Below are 19,888 nucleotides of genomic sequence, written 5' to 3'. Positions count from 1 at the left end.
AAAATAAGGCCTACACCTAAACTATTTACTTGTAGAGCCACAAAAATAAGGCCTACATATAAACTATCCACTTGTAGAGCTACAAAAGAGGGCCTACACCTAAACTACCTACTCCTAAAATTATCCACCTGTAGAACCACAAAAAGAGGGTCTACACGTGAGGGGGAGTGTTAAGGAATAGTCCCACATGGATTAGTGAGTACGGAGATCTTGAGTTTATTAGTTGGGAAAAAGGTTTCCTAAGGTGGCTAGTCATTTTGGGATGGGCCTTGGACCCAACTAAACATGGTATCAGAGCAGGTACTCATATGTGGGCCTACACCTAAAAATTATCTACTTGTAGAGCCACAAAAGAGGGCCTACACCTAAAAACTATCCACTTGTAGAGCCACAAAAGAGGGCCTACACCTAAACTGCCTACTCCTAAATTATCCACTTATAGAGCCACAAAAGATGGTCTACACGTGAGGGGGAGTGTTAAGGAATAGTCCCACATAGATTAGTGAGTACAAAGATCTTGAGTTTATTAGTAGGTAAAAGAGGTTTCCTAAGTTGGCTAATCATTTTGGGATAGGGCCTTCGACCCAATTTAACACTAGTCTTAAGTCTTTGAACTTCTATCACTTTCATTCTTCACTGCAACTGCATTTCAGACAAGCTCCGAGTCCATTTCTTTTTTCTCTTTCTTTCTTTTCTCCATTCTTCTAGGGTCTTTTTTTGCCTCTCCTTCATCAGGTTTCTTAAGTTCTTCTCTTTGTGCAAGTTGCATCATCAGTAGACTCTCCAACTTATAATTTGCTGCAATGGGTACAGCTTAAGCTTCTCTTTTGCAAACGTTCTCCTCAAGAAGCACCACATAGATGAATGAAATCTCCATGCACCATTGCCAGATTTATCCAACTCTGGTACCAATGACTTCTTGGAGGCGCTGAACCTACTTCAGTTTTAGATGGTACACCCAAGCTCCTTACATCCAGAAGAACCACCGCCAATTTTTATCCACCTTATCAATGAGAACCATTGGTTCTCTTTATGAGACGTTAGAAGATCCTTGTCATCTCCAAAGCAAGCTGATCAAGGATTTCTGGATCTGCAGTTCTCAGCAGCAGGTAGTGGTGAGCATGATGCTTCCTGGCACAGCCATCAAAGAACTCAATAATCCCATGAGTAAGCCTCAGAACCAGATGTAGTGTTGACTCTTTAAAGGTGAGTCTTTTGCCATTCTCTACAGGTTATGTTGCTTTACATTTTTATTTTTTTTCCAAATTTCCAACTCTTCTCTTCATTATTTTTGACATTCTTTCCAAGGCTGTGGCAACACATGGAGGACCAGCATGGTTCTTCTTCCAGTCTGTTGGAGGTGCCTACATATTTTTTCCATTTCTGGTCAGTCCAGGATCTTCTCATGCTTGGCAAAGCAAAAGTTGGTTGGGAAGCTTGGTCGTGGTGCTCGCAAGGCTCACCCTTCCAGGGCTCTTTTCCTACTTGCTAGCTAGAGCTAACATTGTCTTCATCAGCTCTCAGTCGAGCTTAGAATCTTGTGCAAAGGATGAAGAAGGGATTGTTTTCATACGCAAAGACTGCAAGAAAGGACACTCAGGAAAGGAAGGGTAGGTTTGTTGTAACTTTAACCAGGAATACTGTTTCTTTGAGAGAAATTGGATTGGGAATCCATTATGTGAAGCTTGACCCTACTGCATCAATATTCTTCGTCAACTCAGATGTTCATTGTGGGCGGCAACGACACAGCTGAAGCTGTAGCATGACTAGAGGCTGAATATTTTCAGCAAGAATTCACCAGCAGATGGCTGATGGTGGAGTCCCAAAAGCTTGTCCAAAGGAGAAGTATCAAAGACTTCAAAGACATGACCCAATACACACCCTCTCAACTGCTGTGCTTGAGCACATGAAGAGAAAGGTAACATAGAGCGATCTGTCTCATCAAGGTCCTGTTTCATTCTTCCCACAAAAGAAGTTCATGATAATTAGGTTGCCTTAACATGTTAGGAAACAGCCATTTATGCTCCTTTTATTCCCTTTCTTTTTCTTTTAGTTCTTTCAACAAACTTTCAGGAACACTTTGACATAAAGAATAGCAACATGAACAGAACTGAAGAGTGGTCCCAATTGAAGAAGCCTCCCAAGAGCTGTCCTGAGTGGATTGGATGATCCAATAATGGTGACCCAACAGGAGCCATGAATCAATATTATGGTCAGCCAAAGAAGAAGTCTTCACAAGAGTAGTCCTAGCCTGATCAGGCAATCCAATAGTGCTTACTGAATAGACGCCATGAATTAGGATCATGGTCAACCAAAAAAGTAACTTTCCCAAGAGCATCCTGGCTGGATCAAACAATCTGATAGAAGTGACCTGACAAGCACCATGCATCAAGGTCGTGGTCAGCAGAAGAAGAAGCCTGCCCAACAGCAATCCTGGGCAGATCAAATGAATCCAATAGTGGTCACCAGATGGAGCTATAAATCAAAGTTATGGTCACTCAAAGAATCCCTTCGGATCCGTCTACCAATCAGTGCTTCTCTTATGCTGGTCCATTAGGTATCTCTGATTCTACGTCGGCAGAGCTATATGACCTTCTTAATGGACTTCGCATGTTCAGACACAACTGCAGTGGTCCTATTCACATTGAAGGGGACTCCAAGGTAGTGATTGGTTGGTGTCAGCATGCTTCCCTTCCGCCATGGAGGCATTGGGACATTTTTCAGGAGATTTTAGATATTACGTCATTATTTTCTTGTATTTGGTCTCACATTCCGAGATCTGCAAATTTGGCAATAGATGTGCTTGCCAAGCAGGGAGCGTCCCTTCAATCTCTTGTTGTTAGGGATCTGCTCCCTCTTCCTTTGTAAATTTTCTCTAGTTAATATAAATACATATTTATAAAAAAAAAAAAAAAAAACTCATAGAATCGCTACTGAAGCAAACAATCAAACAGTGGAGACCCACAAGCGCAATGCATCACGGTCGTAGTCAGTTGAAGAAGACTGAATCCACAGTCAAATTAAAAGTCTAAGTCAAAAGTCTTGATCAAGTACTAGTCAAAGTCCGAACTGATGATTGAAATCAGGACCTAATCAAAGGTTAAGGTTAATTCGAATATGTGGGGTCACTATTGGAATCAGATCGAGCACTAAGATTGCCTTGTGGAACACCATGCTCAAAATACACAGCCTAGATTCATAATGTGGAGTGTACTCATTTTATTAAAGAATGACACTTGCATCCTCACAAGGCCACCTAAGGGAAGGAGGTGGCACCATTTCAAACTACAAGAGAGGATCTGCCATTGGATATCGAACTAGCCAAGACGAGAGGAAGAGGATAAAGGAGATAAAAAGGTGGGTGGTTGAACCACACTTGGGATCTTCCTTAGACATGGGGGCACAATTTTGGAGAGGAGAATTGCTAAGAAATTTTGAGAGCTTGTTTAGAAATTTTGCCAAAATTCTGTTATGAAGCATACATCAAGTAGACAATCTATTGCAACTCTGCAAAACCTCCTTGAATAGTCAAATGTATACAAAAGCTAAGTTCAAGCATCACCCAACGGCCAATAACAATATCAAAACGTTATCAATCAAGGAGACCAAATCCAATTGTTAGTTCAACAACTGGACCAACAAACATTGTTTGCAAAGATCGAATCAAAGAACCAAACCGGAGATAGAATTTTTTTATCATTTGATACTTCATAAAATCTTTTATTGTTTTACTTACATGTCTCGCCTCTTTGCTGACCGGCTACTTTGTACGGCAACAACCCCATCAGAATCTCACCTTATTTCTCAAATAGGAAGCATTACTCTATCAAATCACTACTCAAAGCATTAAATGGAAACAAGTCTTCACATATCTAAAAATATTTAGAAATAAAAAATGAAAAAAATATTGGAAGTTGCATCCTATTATATCTTCAAAAGTTATATAATTAAAACACTAAGTGAAATGGAATTTGTTGTCCATTGTCTTTAAAAAAACTATAAAATAATAAAAAAAAGTTTTCAAAGTGTGATAAATAAAAACAGGAAGATAGCTCTATACATATGACAACTATATAATAAAAAATGTCAGAGAAACGAAACATTATCTCTTATGCCTTAAGAGATTATAAGTAAAGTACAAAATGAGATGGGATATTGTGCATTTAAAAATTTATAAAATAATAAAAAAGTTTTCAAATAAAAGAAACACTAAATGAAAAAATAGATAACTTTTTGCATTTACATTTCTATTCTTTAAATTTAAACTCAAAAGTGTATTAAGAACATGGACACACTTGAGATTAAACTCGAGATTTCTCGAGCTACACAAGACTCAAGTCAGCTTGAGCTAGCTAACAAGCCTAACACAAGGCTTGAACTGAGCTCAAGTTTGAATTTGAATCAAACCAATCGAACCAAAATCGAGTTGAGACTGAGTTGCAAGCCAAATTGGCTTGGTATCATCCTTAGAGAGTATTTGCTACTTCCCTCTTGCATCTTCAAAAAGAAAAATTGGTTGACCTCAAGTCAAGCTGAGCTCAAGCACATGTACTTACAGTAGAGCTAAGCTCGAGTGAGCTACAGGTTATGCCAAGCCAAGCCCAAGCTTGCAAAAGCTTAGTTCAGCTAGCCTTATGTCTGTCCCTGGTTCAACATCTCACATCACCGATCTTAAAGAGAACAATTACCCCCAATCCTATAATGAGTGAGTTTCAAGCTAACATAGGTAGCTAGAAAAGTTGCCCATTTAGGAAACTGGATGACTCTCCCGCACACATCCATGGCCAAGGGGACCAGTAAATTGTTGTTTTCAACCTTGGGCTTGAAATAATTCTTCCTAGTAGACATGAGAGAATGCAAGATCTACACAGCACTACCAACTCTCCGTGCATGGAGCTAAATTAAAAAATTTCTATCGCTCACAACTGTCTCTTTCCTCTTCTTGAAGGATTTCTCAAGATATTTCCTTGTCTCAGTCAGTACTCAAGATGAATTTAGAGCAAAGTTCGAACAGTCTCTAGCCAAAGTCCCGATGGAAAACTGAAACCATGATGGAAGACAATTCCATGACCATTCATCTGTCAGAAAATTAAAATTAACAGGGTAATATTTTCTTTTGAGAACAACAATAAAAGCTACAAGGTGAAAGCCACAGTTTATTATTATCAATACAAGCAAAACTTATTTAAGATGAGTTCTCTACTTTTTAAAATGCAGGCAAATTAGCTGCTGCATCTTTCGAGCAATGTTTTCTGCGGCTCTCAATGTACCCTTCTGCCTTACATTTCTCTGACAGGTACACAAGCATTACATGCAAGGTAACTAATGAACAAAAGATTTGTGTATGTTAGAGACCAACACTATAATTTTGTACAAGGCCTTGTCAAGTAATCTGGCTTCAGATTCGACCGTGCCACAAGGAGTTCACATGCAACTCCTATATTCTTTATAAGGTGAAACCAAAGCAGTAGCATAATCATTTGATCAGAGGTGGTTGAAGACAAATCCCTAAACAAGAGGCAAAGCTCAGGCATCTTAACATGTTCATTGACCAGGTTTCTAGCATAACCCTTACAGCATAAGTGAGTGAAAAACAACCTCAGACATCTAACAGATAACCTCATGACATAAGAAAATGCAAGCAAGAAGTGGAGGTTGCATTCACCCTTTTTTAGGATCACAGACCATTTAACGATTATTTTTCTATTCTGTGGGTGGGGTGAGTGTGGGTGTCTGCGTATATGTATATGCTCCTCCATTTCTAATTTCCAACTCGCTACATCAATTCTACAACCAGAAAGTACTCATATCCCCACACCTAGATCCTCCATGAAGGTCTAGTTGAATCACAGAACATTGATCCACATTTGAGATATTTCACAATCACACTGCTGTTTTTCAACGTCATACTTCTGTAATCCGGGAAAATATCCAATTCCACATCCAGAACATTTTTGGACCTCATCACTATGTCCAAATTTTGTGTTGATATAAAGTTTAATAATTTCCTATTAAACAATAGCTGAAAAGGCTTTATGGGAGAAAAATGAAGATCTAAAATACAAAACTTAAAGGGAAGGGGGGCTTTTATTGTTTCCCAAAGTGACCCGAATGATTGGGCTTGATCAATTGGTTAAACATGCATAAGCTCAATCTAGGAAGTAGATCAGGTTTATTAAAACTGGTATAACAAGCTAGATGACTATGTATTTAAGAATAATATTTTTTGTTACATCTTCAAAATTACTAAGTTACCCTTAGCCAACTACTTCGTAATTAGTTATAAAATAACCCTTATTATTTTTATTTTGTTTAAAAATAATAAATAAATATGTTATATGAATACTTACTGGATAAGAATTCTTATTTTATTTTATTTTTTATATTATAAAAATAAGTAAATAATAAATCAAGTGGATAACATCGACACCACTGTTAGGCATCGGGTTGGGTTATATAGGGAACCTGACCGGACCCAACTCGACCCAGTTCAAAAACCTTGGTTCAAGTCTGTAATTTCACCCAGCAAGTCGGGGAGGGGGTGGGGAAAAACCCAACCGGGTTTCGGGTTGGGGCGGGTTTTCTCAAATCTGACCTGAACCCGATAAACATATGAGACCAAGATATAATCGGGGTTGAGATAGGTCAACTTTTATAGGATATGGCTAGGTCGGGTTTATGGGGACAAGGCGGGGACTAGGTTATCAGGAAGGTTATCGGGTCAGGTTTAAGTTTAATGAATCAGATTTTTTTATTTTTTTTATTTTTGGATTCTGGGTACGGGATCAGGTTCAGGTTCAAGTTCAAATTCAAGTTTTGGTAAACCCAGCCTTGATCCGACCTGTGACCAGTGACCACCCACCCCTAGACCATGGGTGGACCTCGTCGAGTCGGACCCTGGGTTTTTCCAAACCCGAACTTGAGTCCAACTCCGACCCTGAACCTTTTTTGACTCGGGTCGAGGCTAGTCGGGTTTTGCGAGAACCGGACCAGGTGCCCACCCTCGTCGACACTCGAGGGTAGTGAGCTTCGTGGTGGGTGTTTCCAGCGGGAAGTCGATCAAGAAAAAATGCAGACACCCTCGCCACCTGCTTCTCCGCGTCTCCCCCCTATTGTCCTCTTAGACTGTATAGAGGAGACTTTGAGATATGTCTTATCGTCTTTCAAGGACGATAGGCTTGGGACAACCGAACTAGGTCTTTCGAAGCAGTACTGCTCCGAGCTCTTCAGAGACGAGGGGGACAACCATATTCTCAGGAAAGGTGAGTCTGTTCATTTGCAATCACAAGGGCATTTTGGTCCTTAGCTAGTTATTGTTGGGTGCCTCTTGATGGGGAAAGCGGGAGGACACATATTGAGCTAGGTGCTGGGTATGGGTGATTGCCATACCTGTCATCTGGTGGGTCGCACCTTGCTCAAAATGTAACCGTAGATCGATTTCTCAGGAAAAAAATGTTGAGGAATAATCTGTGACCAGTTACATTTCAAAGTGTTGTATTGGTTTGTGTTTCACTGTGACCCGCTGAATTAATGGTTCCAGCTACCATGGTTTGTAGTGGCATTTGATAGAGTGAGGAGACGTAAGAGGAGTTAAATTGAAGCCTTCAGTTGTTTGCTTTACGTGGATGGATTTCTTCTTGTGAATTTGATCATTAAACCCTTCAATACAGTTGAATTGTTTCAGTTTTTATTCTTTCTTTTTACAGAAAGAAAAAGAAACTCAATTGTTTTAGCTGCTGATTTCTTTTATTTCCTTTTTTCAGATGCCGTCGATACTTATGGCGTCCCTTCATATCCTCTTTACAAGCGTGTGGCATCAACTTTGTACCGGTGCATTACTTCTGGGACTTCATTGAAAGTGTCCCATGCAATTGAAAGTATTAAAGATATTGAACTCATAAAGCAGCTGGAAAATGATTGGAACAGACTGATTTCAGAGAAAGGATCAGCGCTGGTGAAGTTACGTAAAATCATTATAAGGATTGCTTTCCTGTTTCTTTATTCGAGATCAAGCCAAAAAGTCATATCAACTGCATATTGGTAATTTAACAGGCCTTGAACGCTGTAGAGTTTGAACTTCATGTTCAAGAACCCTTTTTTACTCAGTTAAGAGGTAATATTCCTGTTTTTACTATAATTCGCACTGCCACATTGTTGCATCTAACTATTCAAGTGACGACCTTAGTTATGCTTCATGTATGGGCATTCTCAGTGACAATCTTAGTTATGCTTCATGTATGCGCATTCTCACATTCTAGCAATTAACTACTCAATATTATGTGCCTGGCCAATCTTTTTTATGCTTTATATATGGGTTAATGCATGTGGGTTCATGCTTTGTGTTATTAATAACCTGGATTTTGAGTTATGACTTTCAGACAAACAAATGTTGGCTTTCTGTTCTGAAAAGCAGTTTGATATCATCAACAGATGGCCTTAAAACAGTGGAAGGAAGGTGTGCTGTTGGCAACTATAATAGGTATGAGGCTTCCCAAAGAAATGATGGACAAATAGGCCTATCGTTTTAGCAAGCTTTATCAAAAAGACGAAAAAGGGAATCTCTTGGAGTTGTAACCCATGAAGAGATTTGGGTGCTTTTATCAAAATTTGTGATTTAGGGATACTTATTCCGTATCATATGAGTATGCTGTTGGTTTCTACTGTGTATTTACATATCTGCCTACTTCTGGTGCATACTCTGTCACAGAATGTTCTCACTATGTCTTAGTAGAATTTGATTAGCAGTAGGAATAAAAGTGCTCTCAGGTTTATTTGTTTATCGTAATGTGCTGATGAAAAATTAGATTTACACAATTTGGGCTCTCCTTTCACAAGTGCATTGCTTGGTCCTTTCATCCTTCACTAAATGCATGCTAAAATCACATGGATTAGATTGTAGAGCGAAAGGTTTTCTCCCTCATATTAACCTGTGCAAAATTTTCTGTTAGGAATGTTAAATTGAGAGACCAAGGAATAGAAACAGAGAAGAAAGAAGATAGAGGAGAGACGAAAGAGGTGAGAAGTGCGCAGCAGTCTGCACGCACTCCAATGAGGCCTGTGGTTGACCTCTCTCTATTAATGAATCATTTAAGTGAAAGCAAAGAGAAAAGTACAACAATGCTTCTCCATACTAAAACTTCTATATCTCCCTATATACATTTTAGAATTTAATGAAAATTAGAATTTAAAGTTCCTATACACATATGAGCTATGTGATGTGAATTTATTAAAAAGGGGAGAAGTACAGTTAGGGGAGCTTTTTTGTGACAACCAACGATTGAAGGGAGCTTCCCAATTTGGCCTGACCGTAAGCCCAAGAGCCGGCTGAATGGGGGATATGATTCCAAGTACAATGTAAGTTTGAAGCAATATTAAAAATGTCCAAGGTGTCCCTGTGTCTCCAAGGGGGAGCTTTGACTTTGGCGCAACAGTCGATGATGATTTTGGAGTCTCCCTCCACAATCAGCTGCCTAGAGAATCTTCCACGGTAGATGCTGAGCCCATGAAGGAGGCTAACGAGCTTAGCAATTGTGGAGTTCGAGATTCCAAGAGGGCCAGCATAGGCAGCAAGGAGAGAGCCATTAGCCGCATGGATGCCGCCACCATATCCAACAGGGCCCAAGCAACCAGTGGTGCTTCCATCAAAATTCGGTTTTAGGGTTCCGGCCGACGGGGGCTGCCATTCAGCCTTACTAGTTTGTCGAGGGGGGCCAGTCATCTGGGCCATCAGTCACCAGCTGCTTCTCAAGTGCATGCCTTACAGGAGGAGGAATTCTTTCTTGGTTAGGAACCAAGAGGAGACTTGGCCATCAATATCTTCGGAGACTGTTTCAACACTGCTAAATTTGCACTGGAAGCGTCTGCTTTTGCATTCCTTCTAAATGGACCAGGGGATGAAGCTAATATAGTTGGAGAGGAGCATTTTGCTGAGCTTGTGGTAGCAGGTTCCGTGTAGGAATTGGATCATGGAGGGGATGTCCTGGGTGATGCGAATCTGAATGCCGATCTGTTGGAGCAGTTTAGTCTAGATTCTCCATGAAAAGGGCAATATAGGAGCACATGTTTGATGGATTCGGCCTTGGTATTGCAGATTGGGCAGGCAGGGTTGGGTCTCGAATTGCCACATTGGAGCAAGTTATCTGTGGTCTGGATTTTGTTTAAGCTTGTAGTCCAATGGAAAAATCGAGCCTGAGGGGGAGTAATAATGTATGAAACTTGAGCAACAGGATTCCGACCGTCCGAGGAGATTGCTTGGTAGAGTTGTGAGTATGCCGAGGAGACTAAGAAGGAGCCGCTGGGATTGGCTAACCAGATTAGTTTGTCAGGGATGTGAGTGCGGATTTTGGCCAACGTCAAATCAGAGATGATTTGGGATGTGGTAGAAGCTTCAACATCAAAGAGGCCCTGCCGGAATTGGAGATCCCAATTACCATTGCCTTGCCATACCTCAACCACCGTTGAGGAGAGATTCGTGGTGATGTTTGAGAGAGAATGGTAGGTGTTGGCTAGGGGTTTGTTTCCCAACCACCAGTCAATCTAGAATTTGGTCTGCCCGCCATTATCGACAAAGCATCTGACCAATGAAGCAAAACTGGGGAGGAACCGATAGATCTGTCTCCAAACAAGAGAGGGGCAGTGTTGGCAGCGGCCTTTTGTCCACCATTCCTCATCTTTCCCAAGTTTGGCTGCCACCAGAGGGCGCCAAATCAGCGTAGGTGCCATATTGAATTTCCGCAGCCATTTCATGAGGAGGGCAGAGTTGGTTTCAACAATGGTTCGGATGCCAAGACCTCCAAGGTGTATTGATTTACAAACGTCCAACCAATTGACAAGGTGATATTTACGCTCGCTATTCGGTCCCCCTACAAGAATTGTTTCTTTAGAACTTCAATGCATTGCCTGATGGACGTTGGGCAAGAGAATAGAGACAATAAGTAATTGGGAATGCCAGCCAGGCAAGATTTGATGAGAACAAGCCTGTTGACTTTAGGTAGGAACTTCCCTCTCCTGGATGCGAGGCGAGTCTCCAACTTTTCAATTACTGGGCTCCAATAGCTCTTGTTAGGGGAGCTATCAAGAAGGGGAAGTCCCAAGTAGGTATAGGAGGGATTGGTCACCAAGCTGCCGAGATACTTCGCCATCATATTAAGGTCATTACTATCAATGTTATATCCTATGATTGTGGATTTATTCCAGCTGATTTTTTACCAGATGTCAGCTTGAATAAGTTGAGGAGAGCTTTGATATTCTTGATTTGGTGCATGGAGCCAGTTCCAAATAGGAGTGTGTCATCAACGTATTGTAGAAGGACAATATCTTGCGATGCTTGATCCGATATTGGGGTGAGCCAACCAATATGTTTAACTTGCTGAATCATGGCTGATAGGTATTTTGTAATTATATTGAAGAGGAAAGGGGAAAGGAGATCCCCTTGTTTGATTCCTCTAGAGCCGTGGAAGTGCCCACAAGAGGTGCTTGATCCCCTTTTTAGTGCTCCTTTTAAGTACTTAAATACTCTGTATGCTATCTCTAAATGAATTTTTCTTGGATGCCTCATAAACTGACTAACGACACTGATGACAAACAGTGTATCAGGCCGTGTAACTGTGGCATAAATGAGCTTGCCGACTAGCCTCCTATACATGGTCTTGTCCTTGAGCTCGGTTGTGTTATCATTAAGTTGATTGTAGTTCACTTCTATAGGCGTCTCCACAAGCTTTTCTCTCAACAAGTCATACTCTTGTAACATATCTCCTACATATTTCTGTTGAGTCAAAACTATGCCTTTTCTAATTCTTGTTGCCTCAATTCCAAGAAAGTATTTAAGGGATTCCAAATCTTTAGTTTGAAAATACTTGGCTAAATGTTCTTTCACTTGTTCAATACCCTTAGCATCACTTCTTGACAATATAATGTCATTTACATACATAATTAATACCACAACTCCAAAATTTCTTCTCAAAACAAGTAACCAGTGGTCACAGTGACTTCTGTGAAATTCCAAAGGACATAACCACCTTACTAAATTTTTCAAACCACACTTTTGAGACTTTGTTTAAGGCTATAAATAGCCTTGTTAAGTCTATATACTTTCCCAGTCTCCCATGAGCAATTTACCTAGGAGGTTGCTTGATGTACACCCTTCTAATTCCCCATACAAAAAGGTATTCTTGATGTCCAATTGAAACAAGGGTCATCCTTTTGTAATTGCAACATGTTAAGTTGGGTACAAGGCCCATCCCAAAATGACTAGCCAACTTAGGAAACCTTTTTCCCATCTAATAAATTCCAGATTTTTGTACTCACTAATCCATGTGGGACTATTCCTTAACACTCCCCCTCACGTGTAGGCCCTCTTTTGTTGCTCTACAAGTGGATAATTTAGGTGTAAGCCCTCTTTTTGTGGCTTTACAAGTGGATAATTTAGGTGTAAGCCCACATATGAGTACTTGCTCTGATACCATGTTGAGTCCAAGGCCCATCCCAAAATGACTAGCCAACTTAGGAAACCTTTTTCCCATCTAATAAACTCAAGATTTTTGTACTCACTAATCCATGTGGGATTATTCCTTAACACAACAGATATTAAAATCTGAACATAAATCAATCTTGATATAGTTGATAAAGTCTCAAAAACATCTATACCATATGTTTGAGTGTACCCCTTTGTCAGAAGCCTTGCCTTTTGCCTCTCAATGGACCCATTAGCTTTATATTTCACCATATAGAGATAACAACACCCTACAACAACATTAGTAGGAGGGGGATTGCATAGAGTCTAAGTGCCTTTATTAATCAATATATCTATCTCCACATCTATTACTTGTTTCCGTTTAGGATATGATAATGCTTTTTGTGTTGAAGAAGGAATAGTACAAGAAGATAGGGACAAAGTAAAGGTTTTGTAAGAACCTGATAACGAATTGAATGACAAAAATTTAGATATACGGTGTTGAGTACACAGATGCACACCCTTACAAACAACAATAGGAAGGTCCAAACCACTTACCTCAAGAACCACTGGCAAAGAGGAAATTGGCAAGGGTAGAGAGGAATAGGCTTTGGCTGGGGTTTTTGGAGTCTTTTTGTGTTAGTACACCTGCAGTGGTTTCGACTTTGTAGGAATAGACATAGCATTAGGAACATCCTCCACCGAAATAGGAGCAACAACATCAACATCAAGTAGCATAGAGGTGATGGATTTAGCAGATTCTGAACAATGAAACATTTTCAAATAACAAGACATCGATAGAGATATTTCTTTTGTGTGGATGGACAACAACACTTGTACCCTATTTGAGTACAGAAGTACCCATGAAACATACGTTGGGCTGATCTTGGTGACAGTTTGTCATTAGATGGACCAAAAACATGAAAATAGCAGACAGACCCAAAGACTCGAGGGGAAAGAGGGAGTACCTCATTGTTAGGTTTAAGTACTTATAGTGGGATTTTCCCCTTTGGGACTGGTGAAGGCATTCGGTTTATGAGATAGCAGGCCATAAGAACCATATCACCCCGATAAGACTTTGGAACCGGCATTTGGAAGGGCAAGGTTTGTGCGATCTCCAGAAGATAACAATTCTTATGTTCGGCTAGCCTATTTTGTTGTGGAGTATATATGCACGAAGTTTGATGAATAAAGTCATGAGTTTGACAAAAAGAGTGAAACTTATGCTTTATGAATGCGAGAGACACCAAATTGATTTTTATTTCACTAAAAAATTGAGGAATACATCAAATACTTCTCTCTTGAGTGTATACCCATGTGGTCCTACTGAAATCATCAACAAGGCCCTCATATAATAGAATAAACTATTTCAAATAAACCTGTACTAGTATAATGATGACACAAAGGAAAGGATGAGTTGTGGTGCTTCCCACACTAACATGATTTACACAAAATAGATAAAGTAGATGGTAATTTTGGAAACAATTGGCTTAACGTAGTTGGAGAGGGATGTCCTAGTTGTAAGTGCCACTGGATCTGCATGAAACACTGGAAAAGATTGAACCAAGTGCTAGAGCCTTTCTCTCTCAAGCCTTTAACAAATCGTCTTCCTCGTGTAGATGTCCTAAAACACACAATAAGTAGGAAAAAAGGTAACCGAACAATTTAAAGACTTAATAATTTGACAAGAAATTTCGAGACCTAACAAAACTGACCCCAAAAGGAAGGACGGAGTAGGCTGAATTTTCTCTACTCTACTAACAGGTGAGGCAGAACCCTCAACAAGAGTAACATGTCTAAGCACAGAGGACTGATTAAGAGTAGCAAACATGGAGGACATAGCTAACATGTGAGTGGATGTACCAGAATCAATCACTCATGAAACCACTGGGGACACATGGAAAGCAAACACACTTGAACTAGCCATGGTGGTTGTGATTGTGGTTGTTAGGTTATTCGACTTTATATATATGCTAGATTAAGTCAGTTGTGCCATCCTTTGTGCTAATAATTGCTGAAGTTCATTTTGGAGCACTTGGAATGATTCCTATACGATGGCTGGATGGACTTGTACTACCTTTTGGAACACTTGAATTAGCCCACTCAAGCTTACCTAAGTTATCCCAATGTCTATCAGAGAAATGATTACTTCACCCACAATAAACACACCTTTTGTCACTTCTACCGTCAACACGTCCTCTACCATGACCAAAGCTTTCTTTACCTATTATTCTCGCCATGTCCTTGAGGGGCCTTTGACCGACGCTATGTTGACTGTGTAGTAAGGGCAGCAACCCCAATTCCCTTGTTATCCTTGCTGCTTGTTGTAACCATTATTGTCTTAGTCCAAACCACATTGTTAAATGCCTTCTTCAATGTAGGCACATCATCATCAGCGGATAATTGGGCCTGAATTGCATCATATTTGGGACTTAGCTCCACGAATTTGCCTTTCTTGTTTCCGAAAGTTCTTTCTTGTATGTAGTAAAAGGATGGTAAACACTAATTTCATGCAATATACACTTCAAACTCACTAAAATAATCAGAATCAGTTTTGTCCCCTCTTTTTAAGTAGAAGAATCTTGAATAGAGCTCCTATACCCTGGAGAGATTGCTTTTCTATTCATAGACTCAAGAGAAGTCCAAAACTCCTTTGCTATCTCACAGTTCATCATTTGATTTTTGAACTTGGGTCCATGTTATTCACAAGCCAAGTCATAACTTAATTGTCCTCTGCCTCCTAGTCATTATTTATAGGGGTAGGTGGATCATCTTAGAGATATTTGACCTTCCTTTTTTGCATTGAGGTACATGTGGGCAGATTTTGACTAGCTCAAATAATTATTTCAATTCAACCTTCCTGTGGTGATCTGAATAGTGTCTTTACCATTCAAATTATTTGACTCCCTTATAGGAGTAATGACTTCTCCTTAATCTGCCATAAATAGCCACGACTACCAGCCAAACGCATGAATAGCAGTTATTGATCTATACACAACTCCAAAAATACCCGATCAAGTAGCAACTGTGATGACATCATCAATTCTTGAGATGATGTAGGCACAAACGGAATATGGAGAAATTTCAACATTTGACCCTCTAGGTCTCAAAAACTACATAAAACTACTCAATAGGCAGCACAAGCCATCAATCCTTGGGTTATGACATGGAAAGAAAAGGAAAAATTTAACTTTTAAGTCCTATCACTAGAGAATTGGAAGAATCCCTCTTTTGGAGAGATTGTAGATTCAAGGAGGAGAGAAAACCTGCATGAAACCCTCAACATTTAGCTCTTAATGCTCTGATACCATATTAAAATTGAGAGATCAAGGAATAGAGAGAGTGAAGAAAGAATATAGTGGAGAGGAGAAAGATGAGAGAAGTGTGCTGCAGTCTACACTCACTTCAATGAGGCCAGAGGGTCGGCCTCTCTCTATTAATAATTCACTTAAGTGAAAACAAACAGAAAAGTACATAAATGCCCCTCTACACTAAAACTTCCATATCTCCCTACATATACTTTAGAATTTAATGAAAATTAGAATATGAAGCTCCTATAAACATCTGAACTTATTGCTACCCTTGAGGGACAATCTGACAAATGTAAAATGACCAAAATACCTTTCTTCACATAATTCAACTAGGAACTTATTTTTTCCATCATGATGAGTATAGACATGGTACTGCACCCTATTTCCATTTTCTTATATAAGGGTTTGAAACCAAAACTTGCAAAAAAAGAAAGAAATCTGGTTTCTCCTGCAACTTTCTTGTACTGCTTGGCTTTCATACTTACTGACTGTAATCCTTTATGTGCTTGCATGTTCAATTTGTATGTTTCTTCTTCAGAATTGCACCAGGTGATCTGCTTCTCTTCAACAAATGTTTGTTGCTAGAGGTTCAGGTGATTGTGCTTGCTGTTTGTTTCCTTTTATACTGGAGTGAATAACATCTTTTTTTGTTTTTAATTTTTTTTATAAGCTCATAAATACATATATAATTATGGAATACTGTTCATCTCTTATGTTTTGATAAATGGGGCACTCTAATCTTCTAATACCATGTAAAGCTGGTATAAATATTAACTCTACGGAAAAAATTCCTAGTTATGCAGTGGCAATTAAGAATTATGAGTGGATGATTAGAACTTCAACAGTAATAAAAGTCTTCACATTGAAGCAAATTCCCAAAAACACAGTTCTATATTTTTCTTGTTGCTTTCTTGATTAGCACCTTGAGTTAAAAGCTGTAAGTTTCCAATCACTTTTGTGATCATAAGATACATGTTCTATACGCTGCAGTGTGTCAAACAGTATTCTTCATTCTCTGAGATGTTAAAAAGAGAGGGCCTCTCCAAAATTCTTCCTGGCATCGAAACAATTGAAAAAGGTGTGCTTTATCTTGTTGAATCCTTATTGTCAATTTGTCTGTATGAGGAAGGATTTGGTTTATTTACTTAAAGAAACTCAGCCTGAATATTTGCTTTTCTATGCCATTTATGGAATAAGAGCATTATCTTGAAAACCACATTTCATATCACCTAAGAATTCAAATAGGAGTCAAGCCTTTGTTGAAAACATGGTTTTTCGACCCAACTGATCGACCCATGACTCGGCCGGGTCAACCTGAATTTTTAAGGGGGTGGGTTGAGTTGGGGGGTTGGACTTGCCCCTGGTATTTTGAGCGAGTACCCTACTACTTGCCTTGAGTCCAGCTCTAGACTCGGGTTCACCCGACCCGACTCAGATTTTGAAGAACCTGGTCAGGTTGTGATCCCAGGTTTTCAGTCTTTGAAGAACCAGGTCAGGTCGGGAAACCCTGGTTGAGAGTGTGTAACTTCTTTGAACTTGATAATCTAATTCTTGAATGAAGTGGAAAAAAAAAGACAATGAAGATAGTCTGGAAAGTGAAACGAATGATAAAAGAAAATTCATTGTTGAAGAAACAAATGATAAGAAACTCTTTATTCTCTTGCATTCTCTACCTTTTCGTAGAAATCTCTTTCCCATTGTCTTTAGAAAAGGAAAAAAATAAAGGAAAATCTTTATATTCCTGATTTAGGTAATCTGTTGTTTTAGGTGTACAGATTTACCGAAATTTTTACACGGAAGAGAAGGAAAAGCTCAACGGTGTCCTTGGAATTTCTGTTTTAAGACCAGTTGATCAACCATACAATCATGTAACAAGCATACTTTCTGTAAGTACCAAGGTGTTTCAATTAGCCAGTTATAAGGAATGCCATACACTCGTTCATTATTGTGTGCATCAGCCTTTTTTGAACATTTAGATACACTTCTTTTCTGGTTAATAGTGAGCAAATTTTGTTAAAGTCAAAAAAGAGAAGAAAACACTGGGGTGTTTCGTTGTGTACAAGTTGGAGATAGCCCTCCTTTTAGCAAACCATGGGCTGATCTTAATACATGGGACCATGACCTTGAATACATGAAAAATATAAAATATATCATCAAAGACATGGCTGAACCTCCAAGGTGGGTCTATCTTATTTTTACACCACCCTCAACAATTAGATGGCCAGGAAATTTTGAGTGAAAATTCAAAGGCCTGTGAGAAGACATCTGACCTGAGGGAATACACTATTTTGTTTATTATTGTCTTACAAAATGTATCTTATCCTTCATCATGCTGGGTTCAGCTTATGTTGTTCTTGTGATGTCATTGCTGAGGTACACATGCAATATCATGTCCCGTCTTAAATAAGAAGGTTTTCGAATATTATTTTATTATTTTTTTTTTTTCAGGGGTTGGGTTATAGTGGTATAGGGAGCACTTTGGGTTTGGTGCAAACTACAGGCACAGTTCTGGATGCATTACCTCCTTCAGGATCAGCTCTCTCATCATCAATCATCTCACCTCGTCAGCAGAATGTGAGAAAAACAATCTTGATGATGTTTCTTATCCTTTTCCTGTTCTTTTTTTCTTTTATCCAATGACTCCATGCTAAAGAATAATGCTGAAGTTGTCGTCGTGAACACTCTATCTGAAAGACTCTTATTTCTTTTGCAGGTAAACTCAAGAGGTTTTTAAGTAGGAGTCTCCACTGGCAACACCTAGCTCTGAAGCCAATAAAAGAGACATTCTGGCAGTAGAAAATCACATGTAATTAAAATTGTTATATACTATGATAACACAACTGTGAACACGCAGCTTGAGTTGAGAGAGAAACTGCTACAACGTCTATTCCACTCAAAAGTTCTCTTGATGAAATTATGTCTTTTTTCCTTGTTGAATTGAAGGTTCAAGGCAGTACCTTAACGAATTGTGCGAGAGGTATGTCAGTCGGAGCAACAATGGCTGGGGGGTTGGTTTTAGTGGAAATGGCTGTGAAGACGTACAGCAAACTCAAAGAGCAACCTCTCTCTTTCATGCAATGGTTGTCCACTCTCTCTCATAAAAAGAAGGATGTCCACATGCATGCACGGGCTTATGTCAACTTTTTCTCATGCAAGAAAAAAAATCTGGAAAGCCACTTACAAACTCTTATATCACAATCAAGATCAACTCTTAGAATCTCTCACTCAAAAACAGGTAATCAAGATCCTAGAATTGAGGATTAAAGTGAGGAAGGATAATTCAAAATTCAAATAATTTCCATCTCTCTAGAACAGGAAAGGAGAGACACCTAGACACACTCAGCCAAGGAAAACATATTGGACTTCAGTTACTTGTTCAGTAGGTGCAGGGAAGGCAGACGCTTTTCTATCAGAAAAACCGGCAAAAGCAAGATTGAGGAAATAGGAAGAAGCATCCACTTTCTACTGTTTAATTCAAATATGGACTGGAGAAGAAACATGCAGGAAGAGAAATGTGATTATGTAAGAATAAGAAAAAGAAAGAGATGTGGGTGGCAAATGAAAGAATCAACTCTTTACATTTTTTTCGTTTTTCTGTATTTATCAGAACAAGAGGCCGTGTTTTTCAAATATGAGTGAAAAATCTTTCTGCAATCACATAATACCTATAATTGCCAAAATGGCATAAGGAAAAGGGAGAGAAGTGCAAAAATAAAGAAGAAAATCATTTAAAAACTTTTAATAGATGTTTAGGAGAAGATCAAAGAACAATTAATTGACTTTAAAAACAATGGTTAAAGAACTAGTCAGTCTTAATTATAACTTCAAATGTTATAATTGACTTTGTCAAAGAGCTGCAAAACACATTCAACAAAGGAGAACATGTTGAATTTCAGTTGGCAGGAGGACATTTTCTCATAAAAAAGCTGATAAAAGTAAGATAAAGGAGGGAAATAGGAGAAATGTACACTTTCTATTTTTTAGTTTAAAATAGAATAGAGAGAGAAAAAACATGTGGAAAGGAAAAGAAAGAGAAGGCTTTGTTTTTTTCAATTTTATGATTCTACCAAGAAAAAGAAACCATTTTTTGCCTACTTTATCTTGTATTAAAAATGATCTTGTTCTG

General features: G+C 39.1%; 1 protein-coding gene across 1 annotated transcript; it reads left to right on the top strand.

Annotated features, from left to right (window-relative positions):
* The first annotated feature begins 7,060 nt into the window (after positions 1-7,060).
* Positions 7,061-18,755, top strand: LOC137963897 (uncharacterized). The gene is made up of 9 exons (XM_068811129.1): positions 7,061-7,262; positions 7,764-7,960; positions 8,053-8,113; positions 8,431-8,479; positions 16,301-16,355; positions 16,753-16,840; positions 17,530-17,648; positions 18,211-18,336; positions 18,476-18,755. Exons 1-9 carry the CDS (start codon positions 7,070-7,072, stop codon positions 18,494-18,496), a joined length of 909 nt encoding a protein of 302 aa, XP_068667230.1. The 5' UTR covers positions 7,061-7,069; the 3' UTR covers positions 18,497-18,755.
* The last annotated feature ends 1,133 nt before the right edge of the window (positions 18,756-19,888 follow it).

The sequence above is a fragment of the Aristolochia californica genome, unplaced genomic scaffold, assembly GCF_029961685.1.
Source record: "Aristolochia californica isolate CCGP_79_NKW_82.1479 unplaced genomic scaffold, dmAriCali1.0.hap1 SCAF_4, whole genome shotgun sequence".
NCBI lineage: Eukaryota > Viridiplantae > Streptophyta > Magnoliopsida > Piperales > Aristolochiaceae > Aristolochia > Aristolochia californica.
Note: the sequence above shows the minus strand (reverse complement) of the source record. Positions and strands in the feature narration are given on the sequence as shown.